Source organism: Papaver somniferum, unplaced genomic scaffold (assembly GCF_003573695.1).
Source record: "Papaver somniferum cultivar HN1 unplaced genomic scaffold, ASM357369v1 unplaced-scaffold_73, whole genome shotgun sequence".
In the NCBI taxonomy this organism is placed as follows: Eukaryota; Viridiplantae; Streptophyta; class Magnoliopsida; order Ranunculales; family Papaveraceae; genus Papaver; species Papaver somniferum.
The window spans coordinates 228041-253477 of NW_020650193.1; the positions used below are offsets into that span (position 1 = coordinate 228041).

General features: G+C 36.9%; 2 protein-coding genes across 3 annotated transcripts; one reads left to right on the plus strand and one right to left on the minus strand.

Annotated features, from left to right (window-relative positions):
• The first annotated feature begins 16953 nt into the window (after positions 1-16953).
• On the plus strand, positions 16954-19912 carry LOC113344105 (ABC transporter G family member 14-like). Of its 2 annotated transcripts, none has more exons than XM_026588141.1 (5): positions 16954-17287; positions 17378-18176; positions 18392-18613; positions 18718-18908; positions 18994-19912. In XM_026588141.1, exons 1-5 carry the CDS (start codon positions 17180-17182, stop codon positions 19642-19644), a joined length of 1971 nt encoding a protein of 656 aa, XP_026443926.1. In that variant the 5' UTR covers positions 16954-17179; the 3' UTR covers positions 19645-19912. The 2 variants fall into 2 exon arrangements, with proteins under 2 accessions (XP_026443926.1, XP_026443927.1); XM_026588142.1 differs by having other exon boundaries at positions 18721-18908.
• LOC113344106 (RNA polymerase sigma factor sigB-like) lies at positions 19873-25304 on the minus strand. The gene is made up of 7 exons (XM_026588143.1): positions 24986-25304; positions 24048-24220; positions 23342-23938; positions 22791-23021; positions 20961-21101; positions 20488-20688; positions 19873-20385 (listed from the first exon to the last, which is right to left on the minus strand). Exons 1-7 carry the CDS (start codon positions 25086-25088, stop codon positions 20104-20106), a joined length of 1728 nt encoding a protein of 575 aa, XP_026443928.1. The 5' UTR covers positions 25089-25304; the 3' UTR covers positions 19873-20103.
• Positions 25305-25437: the final 133 nt, after the last annotated feature.

Sequence of the window (25437 nt, forward strand, 5' to 3'; positions counted from 1 at the left end):
TCGAGAAGGTTTTTGATCTTCAAGAAGCGGTAGTCCTTGAACAATGTTGATAAGTGTTCATAAGCCCACACTTATACCAATGTGGAATAATACATATAAGAAGCAGTAAATTTTGTTTCCTAGTTCATAATAAGAGTATACGTAAAAACATAAGTTCAAAAACAAAATTACCCGGAGTAGAGTGAAATTCCCGACAAATTGGTTTGTAATAGACTTAGAGGCCCTTCTCATCTTCGCCATCAAATGTGACACTACCACGATTCCCCAAGAATAAGTAAGGACCTCTTCCAACGGATCCAAGTATTGAAGGTGGTTTGCACTAACCCTGTTGCCACTAGTGTCAGGGAATACCTTAGTGCCCAAGATGAATAACATGTACGTAACGGCTGTATAACGAATTTGTGCAGGGTCCCATCCATCCTTCAAACTTCTTGCCTCCGTGTTTTCAAATTTCTCCTTTTTCAAATTTCTCCTTAAGCAACTGTTATGTACCTAGATGTACATAACAAGATTAGATAGATAAATTTAGATAAACCTCTCTTAATCCCAGATGATCAAGCCTACTGGTTCAAAAAGAACACAGCCTAATCGATAAACTCGATATTTGGATTCTGAATTGATTGAGATTTTCATTACAGCGACAATAGCCTTATAAATCTAGGTTTACCAAATCGATCTAACGATCACAAGACAGACAGATGGTTACATCTCAACCATTCATTACCCTTCTAATTAAATCTAATTAAACTACTAATTAACAATTAATATTAAAGGTTAACTACCACCCTAATTATGATATGGGCCATCCTCCTCTCCAATGCAGGTACATGACATTCCCAACTCCTTGGGAACATCCTTGTCCTCAAGGATGTGAACTGAGTTGCCAGGATGTTTGTTCTCCAATGCAGGTACATGTTGGTAAGTATCCGAGGCTGCAACTTCCAAAGTAGCGAGAGAATAGGAGAAAAAGAGCCGCTAGAACAAGTCCACCGTCTGCAACTAATCGGCAAGAATATGACCGCAAGGCTGTAGTTCTTTCTATAAAGTCCACCCTTGACCTGAATCCGGTTGTTTTGTGTTGTCCATGGTAACTGCATCCCGATATCAGAGTCATTTGTGGTAGCAACAGTAAGAACAACAATGGAATAGTGCCAATTGCAGTGTAAAAATCACCCAAGGGGTCGGGCTTGTAAGTTGTCTTCAACAGAATTAGACTAGTGACTTTTATACGCAACTGACCACACAGTTCTGTTGCACTACCGACCTCATTTTTCCTTGACAGTTGTAGTATCGAAATAGACCAAAGAATATAATCCTGCTTCGGCACTTCAATAACAAGCGGACTAGCATCATTCCCTTCTTCACTTATAACCCACTCAAGTACAATTAATTCTCCAAGGAACAAAATGAAAGGGTACCCAAAATCCAAAATCAGCTCATGAGAAGATGTTCCCGCACAAGCATTGGTGAAAATAAATCCATTACGAACAATCAACCAAGAAGTAAGGTGGAATTTGAAAATATGTCTATCATAAATACACCACCACTCAATAGGCTTAAATTCTTTACCACGATCAATTATGAGGCGAATATATACTCATCAGTAGGTAAACTGGCACATATAAAAGCAATATAAATTATGTATTTGAAGAAGTATACCTTAGAGAAACTCTGATTTCTCGTGGTGCATTCTTGAAGTAGACATTCGTGCAGATTACCACCTACACCATTGTCACCCTTGCCATCCAACACAAACATGATAAAACATATAAATTGAAATTCTTTCTGGTACCCCAGCTTAAAAACCAACTCCAGATCGAATCCTTGATAGCACGTATCCACTAAGACAGTTGAAGTATTGAACGGACGTGGCTGTGAATATAGCGTGCTAAGAATGAAAACTGCAGACATCCAGAACAGAGAAAGTGGTTCGTCATTGCTCCACAGAATGTGTCTCCTGTATCATAAAAAAACCCAGTTGGATGTCTAAGAGAAATGTCCTGAATCCAAGCAGAATTATCTTCGGAACTGAATCCCGTAATCGCTTGTGAAAATTCCTCTCTAAAAGATGCAGAATCGGCTCTAAAAATTCGATCAAACCAACTACCATTGGCTGCAGAAACCAGCAACATATGAAGAAGAAAATGCCATAGTTTCAGTACCAGGAACCCATGATGAATGACAGTTGAGGTAGCGCAGGAAGTAGACGAATGGGTACATTTAAAAATCTCTATGTGAACACCTAATGAGCCGAGAGAATGAACTGCAATCTTATCAAGTAAACCACATTTCAACTGCAAAAGAAAATTCACTGCTCTCTACATCGAAAGCATTTGAGAACACCGCAGAAAAACCTCACCAATTTTGAACACTAATAAGATATAATTCACAGAGAATGAATGTAATTGAAACTCATGTCTAAAAAACAGCAGATAAACAAAATTCCCATTGTTTGCATTTATTACAAGTGAATATCCAGGATAAATAAACCTGAAGCAGTTGAACCCAAACTGAATTCACAGCCACCAGTAAATGAGAGCATCCATTAATGGTCCCAAATCTTTTTCCGCGATCAATTACTTTACCATCAATTAAGGATTTCTCCCTGCGGGGTTGGTGATTAAGAAAATTCTTGCGCTGGATACACACAATATGTATTTGAAACATTATACCATGCAGCTGTGTACTAGAAACACTATGTTCATGAATCAACTCTGGAACAGAAACTCTATAACATCCAACCAAAAATTTCAAGCACACATCAATTTGAGTAATAATGTCAGAACATTTAGTAAAAGAATAAGTCATTAAACTGAGCTCGATCTCTTTTCCTCTATCGAATAATGAACGAGTGTAATCTTCCTTTGCAAGGTTAGTAACAAAAGGATAGTAACAAAATCTTTACAGTTCAATTTGTTATCAAGAACGATTATAACCTTTGACCTGGCAAGGATTTCAAAGTTAATCTCAATAGAAATTACCCTAGCAATCAAGAGTGAAAAAAATCTATCCCTCTCAGGCCTGTGAACAAACATCTTCTTCGCAACCAGAGTTGCAAAATTAGTAACACAGAAATGAGGAAACGAATTTTGAAACCACAATTCTGAGTCAAACCCCAGGCTAAGAAGCAATTGATGAAGTAATTTATCAGAAGTAAGTGATGATAGTACATCACACTTACCTCGATCGAATATGGAGCAAGTATAATGAAAATGGAGACCAAAACAATCCATACGAGGTAACTTGTTGTGAAGAAAGAACAACTTCTTCAAGTACGCAGGATTTGTGCAACGCTCCTCAAAATATTTGACGCAAAACTGCAGCTCAAAACCTTTTAATTTTCATTTGTGACTGGAGATAACTTGGAGAAGCCAGTGATCTCTATTTTTGCAATTTCGTCAAACTGTAACCTCACACCATGAAGCGAATCCACATCTTCGTTCTCGTTGAAGAAAAATGGAGGGATCAATTCCAAATCGAGAAATCTTCATCAACACCAGTAGGAATTGATGTTGTTTTCTCAGGTTGAGGAATTGTGAAATCTCTATTTGAGTTAGTAAAAATTGAAACTTGATTGGAATCGTCATGTATAGAACTTGGATCTGGTGATGAATTTGAAGATGAAACTGCTGGGATTGGAAGACGAACCAGTATTTGATTCAGGATTTCCTTTATAGAACTCAATTTGATCTTGATATCTTTCACTTGATGTCCTAACGCCGATAATTGTTCACCCTGATGTTGTTGCTGAGCAGCAACCTCCTGTAGTGTTGGATCACCTCCTCCCATCATAAATCAGGTACGCATGATCGTGAATCTGATACTAACTGTTATGTACCTAGATGTACATAACAAGATTGGATAGATAAATTGAGGTAAACCTCTCTTAATACCAGAGGATCAATCCTACTGGTTCACAAAGAACACAGCCTAATCGATAAATTCGATATTTGGATTCTGGATTGATTGAGATTTTCATTACAGAGACACTAGCCTTATAAAGCTAGGTTTACCAAATCGATCTAAGATCACAAGACAGACAGATGGTTACATCTCAACCATTCATTACCCTTCTAATTAACTCTAATTAAACTACTAATTAACAATTAATATTAAAGGCTAACTACCACCCTAATTATGATATGGGCCATCCTCCTCTCCAATGCAGGTACATGAAAGCAACTTCATCTTGATGGTCTTTGTCCTACTATTCTTAGAAGCATAAAAGATTTCCATAGAAGTTTTGTAGTCAACCGAACATCTTGTTAGTCAGAGCATGCAACTTCGACCATTTTAGGTCAGGACAATTATCTCCTTCTGTAGCCAAATAGCATTCTCGGATCATCAGCTTCACCCCAAATTCTACCACGATCAAGGTCAAGTATCGTGTCATTAGTATGAGGAAGGTTTGAACCTTTAACTTTTATTTTGCCATTGCCTTTGCTTTGTGTCGGTTTTTGACTTGGCCCACCATCTTCCTCTAAAACTTGGCTTTGGGTTGCTAATTGACTTGGATCAACCTCATTATCTTCCTCCTCACTTTCCTCTTCATCTTCCTCATTGTGCTCAGTTGTTCCAGTAGGTTTACGGATTACGATTTTTCTACATTCCCCACCACTCTCCTATTTCCCCCCTCTTGTAGATGCCCCCAAACGCTTTTTGCGACCTCGTTCTCTCCCTCGAGGAGGCAGAGACTGAGGAGTACCAAGATCGTTCTTCTTTATTTTCTTAATGCCAGCATCCTTAGCTTTTGTTTTCTTAGCTTCCTTTGCTTTAGCCTTATATCAAAAGAAACACGAAATAAATATAAGACAACTCGCTTTCATATTTGATGCCGGCATAGATATACTGAAAAACGACATAGAATCATCATTACCGGCATTGATTATGGAACTATCTACAATGCCGAGACCAAAAAACGACATAGTGATTTAACAAAAATACTATGACGGGACACGATGCAGGCAATGCCGAATAATTGTGGACGATGCCGGTATTCTTAGGTAATTCCTAAGCAGTTCCTGGATACCAAAAGAGCACTGCCGACACAGAGGTAGAATTCAAATCCATGCCATAATGAAGTACCGGAATGATATTCAAAATAAAATCAATGCCGGTACTGATAACAAATTTCTAGGATTTTCCTGTATATTAAAAGTGAACTACCAGAATAATTGAGTAAATTTAAAACAATGTCGTAACTAACTAATGGCATGGTATTCAACCCAAATTCAATGCCGGGACAAAACATTCAGTTTCAGGTATTTCAGTAACTCCAAACCGGCACAGCATTCATACTAAAATCAATGCCATAACTATCTGCCGACATTGCCTTCATACTAAATTCAATGCCGTAATTAAGTATTGACATTGTATTCATACAAATTTCAGTGTCGGAACTCACTGAAACTCAATTGTTTGAGTTAGGGTTCGCGATTCTAACCTAAACCCACTGTTGTAAATCGATTCAAACACTTATAAATTAGTACAAAATTACTTACCTTCTAAGCCATGTTTACGAGAGGTTGATTGTCCAAGTTCTCTTCTTCTTCTTCTTGAGCAATCCGATTGATCATTTCTTGTTGTTTTTGTTGAACAATCGATTTTGGCTTCGGTTGGATATTTGATTTCTTTCGTGGAGGCATGGTTATAGATAGATTCGAGTAATCGACGAAGATATTTTTCAATCGACGATTAATCGACGACGATGAATGATGAAGAAGATGGAAGAATCTTTTTTTTTCAAAACCTAACCCTAACCGAATGTGTCGGCACTCAATGGAAATGGGGGATAACTGATTTGGTTTTTTGATTTTGATTTAAATTTTTTTATTTTGTGGTAAGGGTAGTATAGTCTTTTGATAATGTTTTTAATTAAACAATGGGTATTTAAATATTTTCGTCCCAAAAAACACCCCTTAGCAGACACTATTGATTGGGGGAAGTAATTTATATCCCCAATTAGTTCAAGTATCCCCATTCGCGCGTTCTTAAAGAATCTCAAAAATATTTAAGATTTTTTTTTTAATTGATAAAATGAAAGATCTTGATTTTTTTAAACGGAAGGGCAAGCGTGCGTCTAGAACTCTAGACTAGTGTTAAGAAAAGAAGCCCACACAAAACTCAATTGTACAATTTGTACTCCTTTAACAATTTATGTTTCAAGCCCATTTCTCCAACATCAAGGGGAGGAAAAAACAAGTACTTCAGTGGTTTTTTATAGCTTCTCTAACTAACTTTACCATTTTTAATTTCTTTCGGAAAGCAAACATTTTACAACCATATCATCTACCCATTGTAGATGATAACAATTCTCTTAATTAGTGGATTATGAAAAGATAAGTAGATAAGAGAGATAGGATTAGGGATATGGAAGAAAGAGATAGTTTAGTAGGTATAGATAATCAACTACTACTAATAACACTACGGTTATCGCTTAATCACTGAATTAGTAGTTGTAGTATTCACTTAGTGCAATCCCATACCATTCCATCCCCATCTCATTGGTCATTAATTCCTGTTATATATGTATGCTCTTCCTCAAAAGATAATCTTGTTTAAGATTGTTGACAGTTAAGTTCATTCAGAAATTTAGACGATAATTAATTAACTATCTCAATTTTTAATGTGTTTGTTTTGTATGATTGGCAAGCAGCTGCAAGGCTAGCCCACCACCCACCTGCAGATCTAGTCATGTGTTCAGGGTCTGCTGTAGTACGCAGTACTCCACTCTGGCCACCCACGCAGTAGTAGTACCACTAAGTTTAGCTAGACAACAATAAAATGAATTGAAAAGACAAAGTAGATAAGTACCAAGTCTAGGAGAGGTATGTCATAATACAAACTCGGGTTCACATATGATGATGCAGTTGCAAAACAAAACAAAGAACGAATGAATGTATGAACGAAAGGATGAAGTCATGAGAGTAGTAAGTAGTGGAAAGAGGTGGTGGAGCCATGAGAGGAGGAGGTGTTTTAGTTTTGGTGGGGGTCTAACACCACTTAGAGAAAAAAAGAGGCGCATCCAATGATTTTCTAAATCTCCCGCATGCCGACGACGTCTTCTCCGTGGTGGCTCGTAGGGGCCTATGTCACAGTAACAAGATAATAAGCACGTACAGTATAAAGTAAAGTATTGAAATTTCGCAGATGGGATCTATAATTGTTGGTGGCAAAAAATTTAGTTCAGAACTGAGTTTTGACATGATATAACTAGTCTATGACAATGTTACCTAGCTAGTTGCAGTTATGGATCTTTTGGTGCTTGTAAAACTATCTGTCATCGACATGTACCCACGAAAAATGTTATCTCAACTTTCTTATGTAATGCTAAATCAAGCCGTCTGTGATATAATCTTGGAAAAGAATATCTAGCTAAACTTTGTTGGAAAACGATTAATAAAAATTGATTTTTATTTTTTCTTTATTTTGATTATTGCACCCAACAAACTTCACTTCACTTTCCGCATGCTCATATATATGTACATATATCCCACCCAACAAGCCAAACGCTGCTAAAGCGTCAGGCATGATAATGATTTGGCAACACTTTTAAGTGGTACAAGATCAGACAAACCAAAAGATTTGTTAATGTTTTCCAAATAGGCTAGTCTCTTTCTAACTTTTCCTTTTTTTTGATAGGATTTTCTAAGCATGACTTATATTATGATGACTAATGTGGCTAAGCAACAAATTAACAATCTTTGGATGATCTTGACAGTAGCTAGCAAGATTCACAAGCCATGTTATGCATACTTGATTCAAATCTTGATTAATTATGTTTCCATGTAACTTATGACTCTTGTTACATGATCAAATCAAATGAATTATCTCTTATAAAACAATAAAATGCAGGAACATATGGATGTGGTTATTTGGTGCCATTTCCAAAGCAAGTCAATTATATTATATGAGCATGAATTAACATTAACATGCAGACGTTGAATTCTGGTATCTTTTTTATCAGTAAATTAGAATTACAGCGAGTTTAAACTTATATCTGAAGAGAAAACCATCATATGAACTTTCTAACTCATAAGAGAAAGCATATATAATAGGATAGTTCTAGAGAGACAACATAAAAAACAACTTTAAAACAATATAGCCCAATGGAGGGTGATGATGAACCCATTAGGAGTCGTGGATCTCTTGATGAATGCCATGAGAAAACAAGAAAACATGTGAGTGGTTGTTTTAACATTGTTTCTTTTCATTGCGCATCAAGAGTTTTTCTATACCATATTAGATTTTATGACCGAAGACCAAAAACCAAAACACAAGAAAAAGAAAATTTTCAACTTAAAAGAAAACAATAATATAATTTCTTAATTAAAGTTTTAACTTCACATCTCTACCAACAACTTGTAAGTTTCATAATATCTGTTTTGTCAAGTTAAGAATTTGTTTGGCAAGCTAATGATTTGTTTAGTTAAAGAAGAAGAAAGAATGAGATCAAATCCGAGATGATTAGATATGATAAATATTCTAATGCGATATTTCAATTTTGTTATCATTTTTTCTTTTATGTAGATTGGGGGTATCAATCATCTTTATAACCCAAAAGAAGCTCTTTGTTTGGCACCAACATTCAACTATATGGCCCTTTCAAAACTTAATCATGATTAAAGCAAGTAGGCTAATTAAGTAATCTTAATAGCATAGAGCAGGGTGTTACATGAATTCATGTTGACCAACTAAAAAAATGAGTCGAGTTTTCTTTGCATCAGTATAAATCTTTTTTTTTTAAGCATGAATTTTATTAACAACTAATGATCGATTACATGTGGTGTTGGGATATATGGTTTTAAAAGAATTCTTCTGTACATTTATAATAACAATTCGAGCTTGGCCCAGCGGTTAAGCATTTTGGGCCTTGAGGATGAGGTCTCGGGATCGAATCTCTCCCCCTACTGATTGGGGAGCAGGGTCTCTTGAATTTGGAAACATTTTTTTGCTGATTTTGAAAAAGATTTTTCAACCCATCTTTACTTCCCTTAATTACGTTGTTAATTGTGCAATTTATGGTCTTGGGATGTCTCTTGAATTTGGAAACATTTTTTTGCTGATTTTGAAAAAGATTTTTCAACCCATCTTTACTACCCTTAGTTACGTTGTTAATTGTGCAATTTATGGTATGATTAATTTACCCGTTTTTCTACTGTTATGGAATTTATAATAGTAGCAATTAATAAAATTTATTTTCCATTAATTCTTATTTATGGTATGGGCTATAAAATCAGTTTTAGGAAATAGAAACAAAACAAGTTTTGTTACACTGTTTTGTTTTCTTTTGAAAATCAAGTGACTATTTTTCCGAGCAAGTTTAGAAAGAGTGAAAGCGATCAATCTCTCATTGCGTGCGTGAGATATTGAAGAGACTTTTCTCGGATGTTTTATCCTGGGGGCGTCGTGATGAAGAAAGAACTGCTTGCACAAAAATCAAGGCTGAGCCACGAAACGTCTTAAAGAGAGAGACCTGGTCGTGACTCAGCCGGTATCTTGTATTTTGTGTTTAACCCTTGTTTTGCAAGTGTGAAATCGGTAATTGTTATAAAAAAATTAAGACGAGTCTTTCTGCCATGGAATCTGAAAAGAAAACTGTTGCTGATATCAACAAGCCGTTCAAGTTTGAAGGAATTCACTTCAGAAGATGGAAGCGAAAGTTGTTTTTCTACCTCAAACTGATGAAGTTGCACATGATGGTGACCTCCATCAAACCAGCTGATCCACAAGATGGAGAAGCTGCAGAAAAAGCATCACCAGCCGCAACAAGTGCAATCCTCAACCAACTGAAGAACTTGTTGTGACCCAAACTGCTGAAGAAAAAAAAAACCATGACAAATGGATTGATAATGACTTTGATTGTAGAAACTATATTCTGAATTCTTTGTCTGGCGATCTATATGAATATTACTCCACATTTGATATTGCTAAAGATGTGTGGGACGCCTTACAGAAGAAATATGATACTGAAGAAGCCGGATCGAAGAAATATGTTGTAAGCCGCTACCGGAGATATCAAATGGTGGATGAAAAATCAGTCGTTGCTCAGGCTCTTGAACTTCATAAAATATCTCATGCAATTATGACGGAAGGTATGAAAACTGATGAACAATTTCAAGTATCTGTTTTGATTGATAAATTACCCCCATCTTGGAAAGATTTTCGTAATGCTTTGCGTCAAACTAAGGAATTTTATCTTGAAAGTTTGGTTGTTAAGCTCAGGGTTGAAGAGGAAGCACGGAAACAAGACAGAAAGGAAGAGATTCCTATCGTTTCCAATAATAAGAATCAGACACAACCAAGTTTGAAACCTAAGAAAAAACCGATGAAACCTGACCAGAACCAAAAGAAAGGAAAACCTAATCAAACCAAGAACCCACACCCATCAAGGAAATTTTAGAATTCTGGTTCTGAGTTCTTTTGTTATACCTGCGGTAAACCAAACCACATGGCTAGGGATTGCAGGAATAACAAAGGAAAGAATAATGCACAAGCTAATGCTGATGAAAGCGTTATAATTGCCATGGTTTCTGATCCAGAGATTCACATGGTTGGTGGAACCGATGGGTGGTGGATAGGCAGTGGTGCTTCACGCCATTGTTGTTTTCATAGGTCCCTATTTAAGAGCTATGCAGAAATCAAGGATAAGAAAGTGTTGTTGAGAGACTCCCATACCACTATTGTGAAAGGTTCTGGTACGGTAGAACTGAAATTTACTTCTGGGAAGACAATTATGCTGAAAGATGTCCTCCATACTCCAGAAATGAGAAAGAATCTTGTTTCCGGCTATCTTCTCAACAAGGCTCGGCTGTATCAAACTATTGGATCTGATGTTTACACAATTACTAAAAACAGAGTGTTTGTAGGAAAAGGTTATGCTGCTGATGGAATGTTTAAGCTTACTGTTGAAATGAATAAAATTGCATCTTCTTCTTATATGGTGTGTACTTTTAATGTTTGGCATGCTAGACTTTTTCATGTGAACGGTAGATCAGTAGATACCATGAGCAAGCAAGGTCTTATTCCAAAACTATCATGCATGATTTTGAAAAATGTGAATCTTGTAGTCAAGCTAAGATAACCAAGAGTTCCCATAAATCTGTTAATAGAGAATATGAACCATTGGATTTAGTGCATTCTGATTTGTGTGAACATGAAGGTATATTAACTAGAAATGGAAAAATATATGTCATGACTTTTATTGATGATTATTCTAATTATACCTATGTTTACTTGCTGAGTCATAAGAATGAAGCTATTGAAAAATTTAAGGTTTTTATTGCTGAAGTTGAAAATCAATTTGGTAGGAAAATTAAGAGATTTCGTAGTGATAGAGGAACTGAATATGAATCTAAAGCATTCACTGAAATTTATGAATCTTCTGGAATTATACATGAAAAAATTGCTTTGTATAACCATAAAATGAATGGAAAAGCTGAAAGAAAGAATCATACATTTACTACTCTTGTGACTGCATGTTTGCTGAGTTCTGGTGCTGCCCCTCATTGGTGGGGAGAAATTTTGCTGACTGTTTGCTATGTTTTGAATCGTGTGAAAAATTCAAAAACTAAAATTTCACCCTATGAACTTTGGAAAAACAGAAAACCAAATGTATCTTATTTTAAAGTATGGGGTTGTTTGAATTATGTTCGTATTCCTGATCCTAAAAGATCAAAACTAGTTAGTAAAGCTTACGAATGTGTTTTTGTTGGGTATGCTCAAAACAGTAAAGCTTATAGATTTTTTGATCTTAATAATAAAGTTATTATTGAATCTATTGATGTTGATTTCTTTGAAGATATGTTTCCTTTTAAATCTAGAAATAGTGGGGGTTCTCTACCTAGTACAAGTTCTGAACTTAGAATAGAAGAACCTAGAACTGCAGAGGCTAGAGACGCTGAAATTGAACCTAGGCGTAATAAAAGGACTAGGATTGCAACAGAATATGATTTTGAGTTTGAAGTTTATACCCTAGAGGAAGACCCTTCTAGTCTTCAAGAGGCACTTAATTCTCCTGAATCCGATTTTTGGCAAGAAGCCATAGATGATAAAATGGACTCTCATAATCTTTATGAAACTTGGCACCTAGAAGATTTACCCCCTGGTTGCAAAGCAATAGGTTGTAAATGGATATTTAAAAGGAATTTGAACCTTGATGGTTCAGTAGACAAACACAAAGCTAGGTTGGTAGCTAAAGGATTTAGACAAAGAGAAGATGTAGATTTCTTTGATACGTATTCTCCCGTTACAAGATTGACTTCTATTCGTGTTTTAATTGATGTTGTTGTTGTGCATAATCTTGTTGTTCATCAAATGGATGTTAAAACATCTTTATTAAATGGTGAATCAAAAGAAGAAATTTACATGGAACAACCTGAAGGTTTTGTTGTTCCTGGTCAAGAACATAAAGTGTGTAAGTTAGATAAGTCACTGTATGGTCTGAAACAAGCTCCTAAGCAATGACATGAAAAATTTGATAATTTGATGATTTCACATGGCTTCCGAATTAATGAAAGTGACAAATGCATATACTATAAGTTTGAAAATAATGCATGCATCATGATTTGTTTGTATGTGGATGATTTGCTGATTTTTGGTTCAAACTTGTGTGTGTTTGAAGAAACTAAGAATATGCTTAAGTCTAACTTTGAAATGAAAGATTTAGGTGAAGCTAGTGTAATTCTGGAATGAAGATTACTAGAACTAATGATGGTATTTTTTTGGATCAGTCTCATTATATTGAAAAGATTTTAAAGAAGTACAACTATTTTGATTGTAAACCTGTGAGTACTCCTTTTGATGCTAGTGTTAAACTGTTTAAGAATTCTAGTGATAGTGTTAGACAATCTGATTATGCTAGTATAATTGGTAGTCTTCGTTATGCAACTGATTGTATCATACCATACATTGCATATGCAGTGGGGGTTTTATGCAGGTTTACCAGTTGTCCAGGTTTGGAACACTGGAATGAAGTTGAGAGGGTTATGCGGTATCTTAAAAAGACCGGTAACCTAGGATTACACTATAAGAGGTTTCCTGCAGTCCTTGAAGGATACTGCGATGCTGATTGGAACTCTCTTTCAGATGACTCCAAGGCCACTGTGGATATTTGTTTAATATTGCTGGTGGCGCTGTGTCTTGGAAGTCAAAGAAACAAACAATTCTGGATCAATCGACGATGGAGTCTGAATTGATAGCACTAGCAGCAGCTAGTGAAGAAGCGGGATGGTTGAGGAACTTGCTTTCTCAAATTCCTGTATGGGATGGACCGATACCAGTTATTATGATCCATTGTGATAGTACCACGGCTATTGCTAAAGTATAGAACTGTTTTTATAATAGTAAGAATCGAAAAATGTGTCGAAAGCACAACACAGTTATAGAGTTTTTCACAACTAGTGTTGTATGGGTGGATCATGTTAAGAGAACTTAGTTGTTTCTTTGACGAAAGGATTAGCTAGAGAAAATGTACTGTATACCTCTAAATGCATGGGACTTTTGCCTACTAGAAATTGAGTCATTTTATGATGGATACCCACCTAGAAATAGGTTCAAAGAGAATAACGATTCACAAATGATATGGAGATCGAATCATGCATCTTTCCCATGGCATGATATCCTGAAGTGGTTAAGGTTGAGTTATTTAACACTTAATGATGTCTATATATCTATATAGAGTGGGGTACCAAGCTACAAGATTACCTTTGATAGACTCATCTATGTGAATGAGAAAGTGTGACCGCTTTCTATGAGAACGTGGGCTGTTCTCTAGAACATTCATTAAAACTGGGATAAGCACAAGGTCGTAATGTGCTGGAATTTAGGACTTTACTCTTTGTATAGTTATGTATGTATTAAGTAATTGGTTCTCTCCATAGAGTTCAAAGACAATTGTTCACTCTATGTCAGAGTTCAGAGAATTTAATACTATGTAAAGGTTCAAAATCGAAAGATACCTTTACTTATGCACATAACTATACAGATCTTGTTTTCAGTGTTTTTTAAAAACATATTAGTGGGGGATTGTTTGGATATATGGTTTTAAAAGAATTCTTTTGTACATTTATATCAACAATTCGAGCTTGGCACAGTGGTTAAGCATTTTGGGCCTTGAGGGTGGGGTCTCAGGATCGAGTCCCTCTCCCTACTGAGTGGGGGTATATATTATATATAACATTATTCCCAGCGCGGGGTCTAGGGAGGTCTCTTGAATGTGGAAACATTTTTTTTGCAGATTTTTCAACCCATCTTTACTGCTCTTAATTACGTTGTTAATTGTGCAATTTATGGTATGATTAATTTGTCCGTTTTTCTACTTTTATGGAATTTATAATATTGGCAATTAATAAAATTTATTTTCCATTAATTCTTATTTATGGTCTGGGCTATAAAATCAGTTTTGGGAAACAGAAAAAAAAAAACAAGTTTTGTTACACCATTTTGTTTTCTTCTGAGAATCAAGAGACTATTATTTTGAGCAAGTTTAGAAAGAGTGAAAGTGATCAATCTCTCATTACGTGTGCAAGAGATTGAAGAGAGTTTTCTCGGCTGTTTTATCCTGGGGGCGTCGTGACGAAGAAAGAACTGCTTGCACAAAAATCAAGGCAGAGCCACGAAACGTCTTAAAGAGAGCGATCTGGTCATGACTCAGCCGGTATCTTGGATTTTGTGTTTAACCCTTATTTTGCAGGTGTGAAATCGGTAACTGTTACAACATGTGGGTATGTGGTATCCATATAGTCCTTTAACACTATTTGATTAAGGAAAACCGAAATTGCCTGGTCCTAAATTGTCGTCGATAGATTTCATATTTGACTGCCATCTGCTGCATGATTGATATTGGACCCTTCCGTGTGCTTGCGGTCGTCTTTTCTTTTCTTTTCTTTTCTCTTTTTATTTGGGAAAGTAGCCATTGATTGTAATTTCTAGTAGGAAAGTAACCTCAATGTGAATATCTGAAAATTTTCTTGATTTCCTAGCTAGTTGTGATGATTTTATGTGTACTAGGTAGGACCTATGCTAATAAGCTAAGCTACCCATAGAAAGGTACAGAAAGAAAATAGATAATTTATAAGAAATGTAAAAGAATGAATAAAATTTTGAAAGGTGGAAAATGAAAGATGAAGATAAAAAATGCTGTCTTTAATCAAAAATGGTGTCCACCACCAAGCAAGCACCCTAAACCAAGACCCACCATTCTTTATCAGTGGACTCCCTTCCCTAAAATTATAAAATTGGAGGGACAACAATAAGAGCATCAATCTGATTTCTTACTTTTGATTTCCTTTTATCATCTTCAATCCTTCTTTTCAAGAAAACCAACAAAGAAGAAGAGAATCAACCAAGGTTGTTACGTTCAGTGGCTAAGACGTTAGGTAGTTGTAAGTTGTAGCCATATTCAAATTCTTTTTACCGGCCAAAACAATTATATTATAGTATTTTTTTCTTGGATATTTTTTTTGGGATACGAATGTTGAATAAAACAGTTCTCTATCACAAAGAATTCTTTTAGTATAAAGAACAACATGAAAAGAAAGAGATTCCAATTTCCTTTTCTTTTGTTGAAAAGAAGAAACAAAATTAAAGAAAGAAACCTTGGGGTTATGAAGACATTTAGGTCCTGTTTGGTATAGTTTTCAAAAACAGTTTTCTGTTTTTAAAAACAGAGAAAACAGAAAACAGGAGAAAACGTGTTTGGTAAGGACATTTTCAGAAAATGTTTTCTGTCTGTTTTCTGTTTTTAAAAACAAAAAAATGAAAACAACAAATTATTGTTTTCTGTGTTTTCTCTTTTTTTCTTTTCTTTATTCTTTTCTTCTTTTCAGAACAAAGTAAGAGATGGGGAATGACTGCAAGTGAGTCATGGCTAATATCACTATCTCTTAGACGAATTTTTACATTTGATCCGATTTAGTTGGTTTTCCTTGTTTTCAAAAACAGTTTACCAAACAATTTTTAGAAAATGAAAACAAGAAAAAAAGGGTATGTTTTTAAAACAGTGGAAAACTATTTTTGAAAACTGTTTTTCAAAACTGTACCAAACAGGCCCTTAGCCTTTGGAATTTGATTACTCACACCTCTCATGAGTCAAGTAATTCGATTTCAGTTGCGTATCAACCATCTAATTAATTAATTAAATTTTTTTTTTTCAAAAAACTGCCATTCTAAGTTGAATTGTCAAAACTGTCACTCCATTTAACGATCATTCTATTCCGCCTACGGTCAATACTCACATGGTAGGTTCTAGGCGATAACCAAAATACACGAAGAGTATATATACATATATAAGTTTGTAGTACTGCATGGCACATTTTTATGTGGCAAGTCGTTTTTAAGCAAATTGTATGGTATGTCCTTTTTGTGTGGCAACTGGCAAGTCGTTCTTTAAGTGAATTGCTTTGCAGATGCAATAATGAAAAAGATTATGTAATGAAAGTGGTTCCTTGATCATCTGCATGGATGTTATAGGTCATGGTAGTGCGAATGTTGCTAACCGTCCTTAGTGGTTGGTACTGACACGTTTTCATGTTCCAAAACTGAACTGATGTAACTCATCATGTCATGTATATGCGTAATGACCAACCGGATCCCATTCAGAACAAGTTGATTGATTGCATAATTTACAGCAGCTACTAGCTGTTAAAATACATAATAGAAAAAAGCTAGCTCTAGCTCAACCTCACTCACTACTCACTTTATTATCTATCCTTGATGATGATGGAGTTTGTAAGTTAGTAGTAGAGAGGATTATTAATAATTGATGATGACCCTGAACCCTAATTAGAACAAGTTAAGAATAACAATAATTAGAAGATTGATTATAATTGGCTAGACATGCATCATGATGTGTACTACTTGTTTTTGTTTTCTTTTCTTTTAAAAAAAAAAAAATGTGGGCTCTCCCCCCTCATCCCCTTATTCTCTTCTCTTCTTGAGTCATCTCCTCTGTTTCACTCTCAGTTGTAGAATCAGTCCATCTCTTTCTCTGTCTCTTTCTCCCTATATATATCCTGTGTGTGGGTCGTCCATTTCAGCTTGAGAATTAAGAAGAAGAAGCAGCTTAAGGGGAAACAAACAGATAAAAAGAAACAAACAACCACTAGATATCCATTTCCCATATTCATACATACCAGATAATACCAACAACCTTACTGTTTTGCAACTCAAAGAAACAATCATGTCATCTTCCCAGCCGCAAAACACGGCTGTCCTCCCTTACCCTGTTCGCTCCAATCTTCCGCCCAAATCTGTACTTACACTTCCCTTGCACCCAATTACACTCAAGGTCTGTCTCTCCATCTATCTCTCTTTATCTGTTCAAGCTAGTGGTCTAGTACTGAGTACTAATTGTTTCCATTTGATGTTTGTGGTGCAGTTTGAAGAAGTGGTGTACAAAATCAAATTAGAGCAACAGAAAGGAGGATTCTGTTGGAATGGTACATGGAGTTCCAAAGAAAAGACTATTTTGAATGGGATGACAGGTATGGTTTGTCCAGGTGAGATTTTGGCGATGCTCGGCCCGTCCGGAAGTGGCAAGACCACCCTCCTGACAGCTCTTGGAGGTCGACTTAATGGGAAGCTCTCAGGTAAGATCACCTACAATGGCCAGCCCTTTTCAAGCCCCATCAGGCGGCAAATTGGATTTGTAGCGCAGAACGATGTTCTCTACCCACACTTAACCGTGGCAGAGACACTCATCTTCACCTCCCTGCTACGCCTGCCTGACAGCTTAACCAAAGAAGAGAAGGTGGAGCATGCTGAGCATGTGATTAACGAGCTAGGCCTGAACCGGTGCAGGAATAGCATGATAGGAGGTCCCCTGTTTAGGGGAATTTCAGGTGGTGAGAAAAAGAGAGTAAGCATTGGACAAGAAATGTTAATCAATCCAAGTTTACTGTTACTCGACGAACCCACCTCGGGACTAGACTCGACGACTGCTCAGCGTATCTTGACCACGATAAAGCACTTAGCAAGCGGAGGCAGAACTGTGGTCATCACTATTCACCAACCATCCAGCAGACTCTACCACATGTTTAACAAGGTGGTGTTGCTTTCAGAGGGTTGCCCAATTTACCATGGACCTGCATCCACAGCCTTGGATTATTTCTCTTCAATTGGATTTTCCACTTCCGTCACTGTCAACCCTGCTGATCTCTTACTCGATTTGGCAAATGGTATGTGATGCTGATGCACTCATGCTCTTGCACACATTTGTATTTATGTGCTTATTAAATACTCCTTCCGTTTCAGGAAAAGTGATATTTTCACTTTTTCAATTTGGCCCGTTTTCAGGCAAAAAAACAAAATGAAAAAGTGAAAGCATCCCTTTTCCTGAAACGGAGGTAGCAAACTGTTGGGGGAATTGCACTGACGTGTGGATGAATTGCAGGAATTGCGCCTGATTGCAAAAGAACGGCGGATGAAGAAGGCGGAGATTCTCCTCAAGAGGGTGGTGGAAGCACAGAAAACGAGCAAAAATTGGTCCGGGAAGCTCTAATCTCTGCTTATGACAAGAACATAGCCACAAGGTTGAAGGCTGAACTTTGCGGGGCTATAGACATGAACAGTAACCCCCGCTATGCTGGTCCTGCCACTACCGATTCATACAAATGTGAGTAGTTGTCAATCTTTTCTGCCGCTCTTTTTTGCAAGCAACGAATTAGTTCAGAGATTTATTGCCGGTCTGAAGAATTGCTTTGATGCCTCTGAATGAAGCAGGGAACACTGTGAAGTCAGAAGAATGGGGCACCAGCTGGTGGAGGCAATTTAAAGTGCTGCTCAGGAGAGGGCTTAAGGAGCGTAGATACGAAGCTTTCAACAAATTGAGAATTTTCCAAGTAATAACGGTTGCCATTCTTGCTGGTCTCCTCTGGTGGCACTCCCCGCCATCACACATCCAGGACCGCGTAAGATTTAATATCTTAGAAAACAAACAAGAAGAAGAATTCCTCGCTGCAATTTTTTTTTTAACACGCTTCATTCTGTCTGCAGATTGGGTTGCTCTTTTTCTTCTCAGTCTTCTGGGGGTTTTTCCCACTCTATAATGCCGTTTTCACATTTCCACAAGAACGAGCTATGCTCATCAAAGAACGTTCTTCAGGCATGTACCGGCTCTCCTCTTACTTCCTTGCCAGGACTGCAGGGGACCTTCCTATGGAGCTTGCTCTCCCCACAGTATTCGTCGTCATTATCTACTGGATGGGTGGACTCAAGCCGGACCCTGCAACCTTCGTTCTATCCCTACTTGTTGTACTCTTCAGTGTCCTTGTATCCCAAAGCTTAGGTCTTGCATTTGGTGCCATCCTGATGGATGTGAAACAAGCCACCACCTTGGCCTCAGTCACCACTCTGGTTTTCCTTATGGCTGGAGGCTATTACATTCAGCAGATCCCTGGCTTCATTGTCTGGTTCAAGTACTTGAGCTTTAGCTTCTACTGTTACAAGCTTCTTCTTGGAGTTCAATACACTGAGAATGATTACTACGAGTGCGCCAACGGAGATTTCTGCCGTGTGGTTGATTTTCCTGCAGTCAAGTCCATGGGTTCAGATCATTTGTGGATAGATGTCTGTATCATGGCTCTGATGTTGGTTGGATATCGGATAGTTGCTTATCTGGCATTGCGCAGGGTGCAAGTAAGATAAATAGTAGACAATTTTCCCCTGATGATACTCCAGCTTCCGAAGGATCTTGCCTGCATTTCATCGAAGAATACATATATATGGTTGAAGAGTTTTTTCTATTTTCCTCAACCTAGAAATTATTACATAAATCTGAGATTTTGACACTCTACGATCGCCTTGTTCCTGGTCAGAGTTACATGTACTTGCGTTTCGTTTAAGTACTAGTTTAAATCATAGAAATACAAGTGATAATGATAATAATACTAACTTGGAATTTTATTTCTCTGCACAAACTATTCTGAAATTCTGAACAAATGATATGTGCATTACAAAAACGGAAAGCAGCACCAGGATTTGCATTCATGCTGCAGCTACATATAGAAAGATAGCGTTGAAAAATAGAGAAAAACAGAAAAGAAAACGAGACAGGGCATCCAATTCCATTACTCTTTTCTGTAGAACCTGATGTGCGAATTTTCATTATGAGTTAATGTACTGCTGCAAATTTTTGGTTCTCTTCTTATTCTTCAGCTTTCTGAAGGCACAGGATTCTATTTGCCGGATTCTTTCTCTGCTCACACCCATTAATTCCCCAATCTCCTGCAATGTTTTCATCCGTCCATCTTCCAGCCCAAACCTCCATCGGACCACCTGCTTCTCCCTTGGATTGAGAGTGCATAGCACTTTCTCCAGATCCTGCCTCATGAATTGCTTGATAAGTATATCTTCAGATGTTTCATCATCTGGATTTGAAATTATTTCCTGAAAGACAAGGGGATCACTCGTTCATAAATGAATCAGAATAAGAGCATATGGTGCGATTATAGTTGTTATACTGAAGGAAAGAGAACCAAAAGGACATACCGAAGGCTTTAGACTCTCATTGATTCCAAACTTCTGGTCAAGAGATCTTGGAGCTTTGGGAGTGAGTAGTACAGCCATTAGCCTCTTCATTGACAACCCTGTTGCCTCTGCAATCTCCTTGTCGTCAGGCTGTCTCCCTTTCTCGTTAAACAGCTGCTTTCTAGCTTCCTTTACTCGATAAGTTGCCTCAACCATGTGAAACTGTTCATATTTTGACAACAGTTTTGGAACAAAAGATTGGATGGAATCAAAACTTTAAAACTGCATCAATAGTTTGACTAAGCCAGTGGACGTAACATCATCGATAAACAATAATCAGTTATAGTTGGTTCATTTACTTCTTTTAGTGAACCAAATGTCAGTTTCTGAAGTGACAAGGGACTCATATGGTCGTGACTCTAGAAGCACCAACTCTCACTATAATAAAGGTTTTCCTGTGCAAAAGGCAATTGAGATAGTCAAGGAAAACTTACCGGTAAGCGAATTGTTCTAGATTGATCAGAAAGAGATTTTCGAACTGCCTGCTTAATCCACCAGTGGGCATAAGTTGAAAACTTGAATCCCTTTGAAGCATCAAATTTCTCTGCACCTCTTACAAGGCCTCGACACCCTTCCTGAGATTGGAAAAGGCATAATGATTACTATTAACATTTTTAGCCCCCTGATAGGGTTAAAGGAGAAACAAAATAAATTCAGCAGAATAACAAAAATTAATTTAGTTTTTTTGCTAGGAGTGTTTAGGCTATAAATATAAGGAAGAATACAACTAGGTATAGATTTTTTAGGAAAATTCCATATTGGCAAGCATATCTTGTCAAATAAAAGTTTCTAAAATAGGAAAAAAGAAAAAAAAATGCTACACTACGTTCAATTTGGATTAATTAGATTAATTCAAATAGAAAAAAAGTAGATAAACAAATCAGCTAAAATAAGAAAAAGAGGAATTTGGAATTTTGTTACGGATATACGGGAGGAGACTCGTGCAGTTATACACCCCACTTCCATCGTAGCAGGACCAAGGATTACGTGGTATTACAGGATAGTTGATAATTCTTGCTATAAAGAATATCAAACATAATATACTCTCAACACACAAAAGATTATTCTCCACCAACTTTTTCTTCCATTTCTGTTCCCTTCCCTCTGCAATTTTTCCCATTTCTTTTCTTATGGACTTGGAATACCAAAGAATTAAAAAATGACAGCTTTAGATAAAACAACATAAAGCAATAATCAGTCACCAACTCATTCACAAATGGACGTGAACTCATAAAATGGATAATACCATTATAGAACTTTCATCTTCTTTGGATTTAAGTAACCGAACACCTGCAATCCAGGTCCCACACGCGCACACTTATTATACTGTAACTGGACACAAGCCGGACGAAACCTCCGCAAAAACCTATCTAATTTTTGCGCTGTTTTGAACATTTGTGTGTTGAATATTTCTTCTCGCGGAAGGTTATGTTTTTGCTAATCTAGTACTAGTTTTTTCACTGTGTACTACGCTTTATCAACAGTTGAGCAGAAATCTAACTCTGTCATTCTTATTTTGTATCGGAAGTCCTTAGATTTCTAAGAAAGTTTTTCCATAAGAAATTTCTAAGGACTTCCGATACAAAATAAGAATGCCAGAGTTAGACTTCCGTTCAACTGTTGATGAAGCATGGTACACAGTGGAAAAACTAGTACTAGACGAGGAAAAACATACATTTAGGGTTAGATTCTCGGGCTTTGCTAGTGAAGAAGAAGAAGTATTCAATGCACAAACCTTCAAAGACAGCGAAAAAATTAGATCGGTTTTTGAAGAGGTTTCATCCGGCTTGTGTCCAGTTACAGGATAATAAGTGTGCGTGTGTGGGACCTGAATTGCAGGTGTGCGCGTTACTTAAAGGCAAAGAAGATGAGAAGTTCTATAATGGTCTTATCCATTTTGTGAGTTCAATCTTCCATTTGTGAATGAGTTGGTGACTGATTATTGCTTGATGTTGTTTTATTTTTTTGGCTCCTCCCATATATCCCGTAACAAAATTCCTCATTCTTTATATTAACTGATTTGGTTATCTATTTTTTTCGAACCTCATGTAGCATTTTTATTTTTATTTTTTTTCATGTTTTAGGAACTTTTATTTGGCAAGATATTCGTGCCAATATGGAGTTTTTCTAAAAAATCTATACCTAGTTATATTCTTCCTTATATTTAGCCTAAACACTCCTAGCAAATACACTAAACTAATTTTTGTTACTCTAGTGAATTTATATTAACTCTCTGAATTAATAAGGTCAAAGAACAAACAAACCTGAACAAGATCTTGAAGGTTCATTCCCGCCCCCTGATAATTTTTTGCAATAGAAATTACAAGACGTATGTTGCTTTTAATCATTTTGTCTTTGCAAAGGATGCCATAGTTTAAGCGCTTCCTTAGGGTTTTCTGGTCAACTCCAGCTGCTGCGGCCCATTGAGCAAGAGTGGGTTTACCACCACAACGTTCTGTAAGTTCGTCGTGAAGTAATTCCAGTTTTAGTAAGACCTGCATTATATTTACTAAAAGATAAGTCAAGATAATGTGACCATGAAAAAGATGATCTCCAATAAAACTCTTTAAACAGTAAATAAGAATACCAAAGATTGTTGATGGAAATCTAAAGAAGGATCAATGTAGGTATTCAATCAGACTGACTAGTGCAGACCGTTATCATTTAACTTCACAGTACATACATACAGCCCAGTAAAGTGCTGGCATATGGTCTGTTATCCTAAGCTCAAAAACTACGTTGGTTGAACTGATAAAAACTGACTCTTGGATAACAATTTAGTTTTGCAATGTTCAATTTATAACAGGGATCAAACCTGTATTCCTTCTGACAACTGCAGCTCTTCATTAGCAGTAAGAAGTCTGGAAGAGCTAGTGGTCCCCCTCAAATAGCGCAACGGATCAGCGTAGTCCACTTCTTGTATAGGAGCTTTCTTTTTACGACTAGATCCAGAGTTCACAGAAACAACACTTGCAGCAGCTTTCTCAGCTGCTTTTGCTCTTCTAGCTCTTCTTTCTGTTTGACGCCCAGATCTCACAGCTATTCTATTGGTAAGTTGCACCTGGAGAAGTTCAAGTTCTTCATCTGTTGGTTCCAAGCTGTCACAATCTGTAACAGGAATTATTTCTTCTTCCTCCGTTCTGCTCTCAGCTTGCAAAGGCTGAAGGCCTAATAATGATCGTTCGGCATCAGTATAATGAACCGTCCCCAGATGGATGCTTTCAGTTTTTGGTTGAAACTCTACATGCTTATGATCTAATCTAGCATCAGAATTATCGCCACCCATGAAAGCAGCATCTTTAGCCATTTGCGCTGCTGCTTTTGCAAGAGCGACGGCTCCAGCAGCAGCAGCAGCTATATCGGCCTCTTCACCAGCAAGTGTTTCTGTAGCTACAGTATCTTCAATGTTTTCCTGTTGATAACAATCAAACCAAGCACTTTTATATTTCGAGTTTTTTAGACTGCAGAGCTTGGGTCATGATCTGTGTTTCATACATAGGATAGGATGAAGCAATACAAACCTTAGTGGGTGGACCAACGGATCCTACATATGACATGGATCTGTCCATTGCTAGTGAAAGTAAATGAGCTTCCAGAGAAGGTAACTGAAGCTTCTCCATATCGACAACTGCACTTGCAGTAGTCGTTGTAAGAACACATTGCGCACGAATGCATACGGGTTGTCTAGTTTTGACTGCACATGTTAATCAAGACAAAATCCAGTTAGTAAACACACACAGAGGTGCCGTCCTGAATTGACTAAAATGCAACCATGATATATGCTTTCAATTTAACTGTTATGATCACACTAGAAAATATGGTAATGGAAATGATGTAATATGCAGTGGAGAAGAAGTGCAGGTAAGGGATAATGGTGATTGTTAAGAAGAATGGTAAAAAGAGAGAAGATAAAAGGGTTTACTGACGGCGTCCAAGGCTTATCGAGGAGCCCTAGCCTCCGAATAATTCAGTGCGATATCTTCTCCTTCCATTCATATCTTTTTAATTAAGGATACAAGATATTCCCATGCAACCGTAGATCCTATAAATTAGGAAGGAAGTAAACACACTAATTCAAAACACAACTACTGACTTGGACTCTTTCATACTGACATAAATTGCTAACAAAAACAAACACAAGAATCAACACTAAGTCAATAGAACCCTATCCCTAAGAGGTAATGGATTTCTTTTCTGACCCAATCTCATAGTCAATTACAAACTGTGGTTAAGCTCAAAATTGTAAAAAGATGCATTGAAATTGTATGATAAAATGCCTGTTCTACTTCAATTTCCCAGAATAAACATTAAAAGCTAATAAAACACAATTATCCAGGAGTTCATCAAACCCAGAAAGGATTACCATGGTAACGGCATAAACCATATCACTACTCAATCACATTCATTAGTTGATTCAATGGAGACACAGAAACAAAAGGCAAGAATGAATAGCACTTACAGAGGTAAGAGTGGGTATGAGAAGAAAGATGATGAGATAGTGTGGTGGTACTGGTAGTAGTGTCTGGTGCGCAATTGAAGAATTGAGGTAGCAAACAAGCCATTCCCACTTTTAGCGATTTTATATGACCACCACCATATGTGTATTGCAGCTCCTCTCTTCTTCTACCTCAATTATATAGTCAGCGAGCAATAGATTGATACAAAAAGTTTAGAGTTGGACTGTTAGTATATTCTTCTCTCGCTCTCAGAGCAGGGGAGGAGGAAGATAAAAGAAAAATAGGATAAGAGGTTTTGGATTAGAGAAGGAGGAGGAGGAGGAGGAGGAGGGAGATGTGAGAAAACAACACAAGACAACTAGGAGAGTTATAAAGATTATAGACGGTATGATTCTTCCAGACTGTTTTTCCCATATCTTATTCTAGAGACTCCGATATTTCAACCCAACTCTAG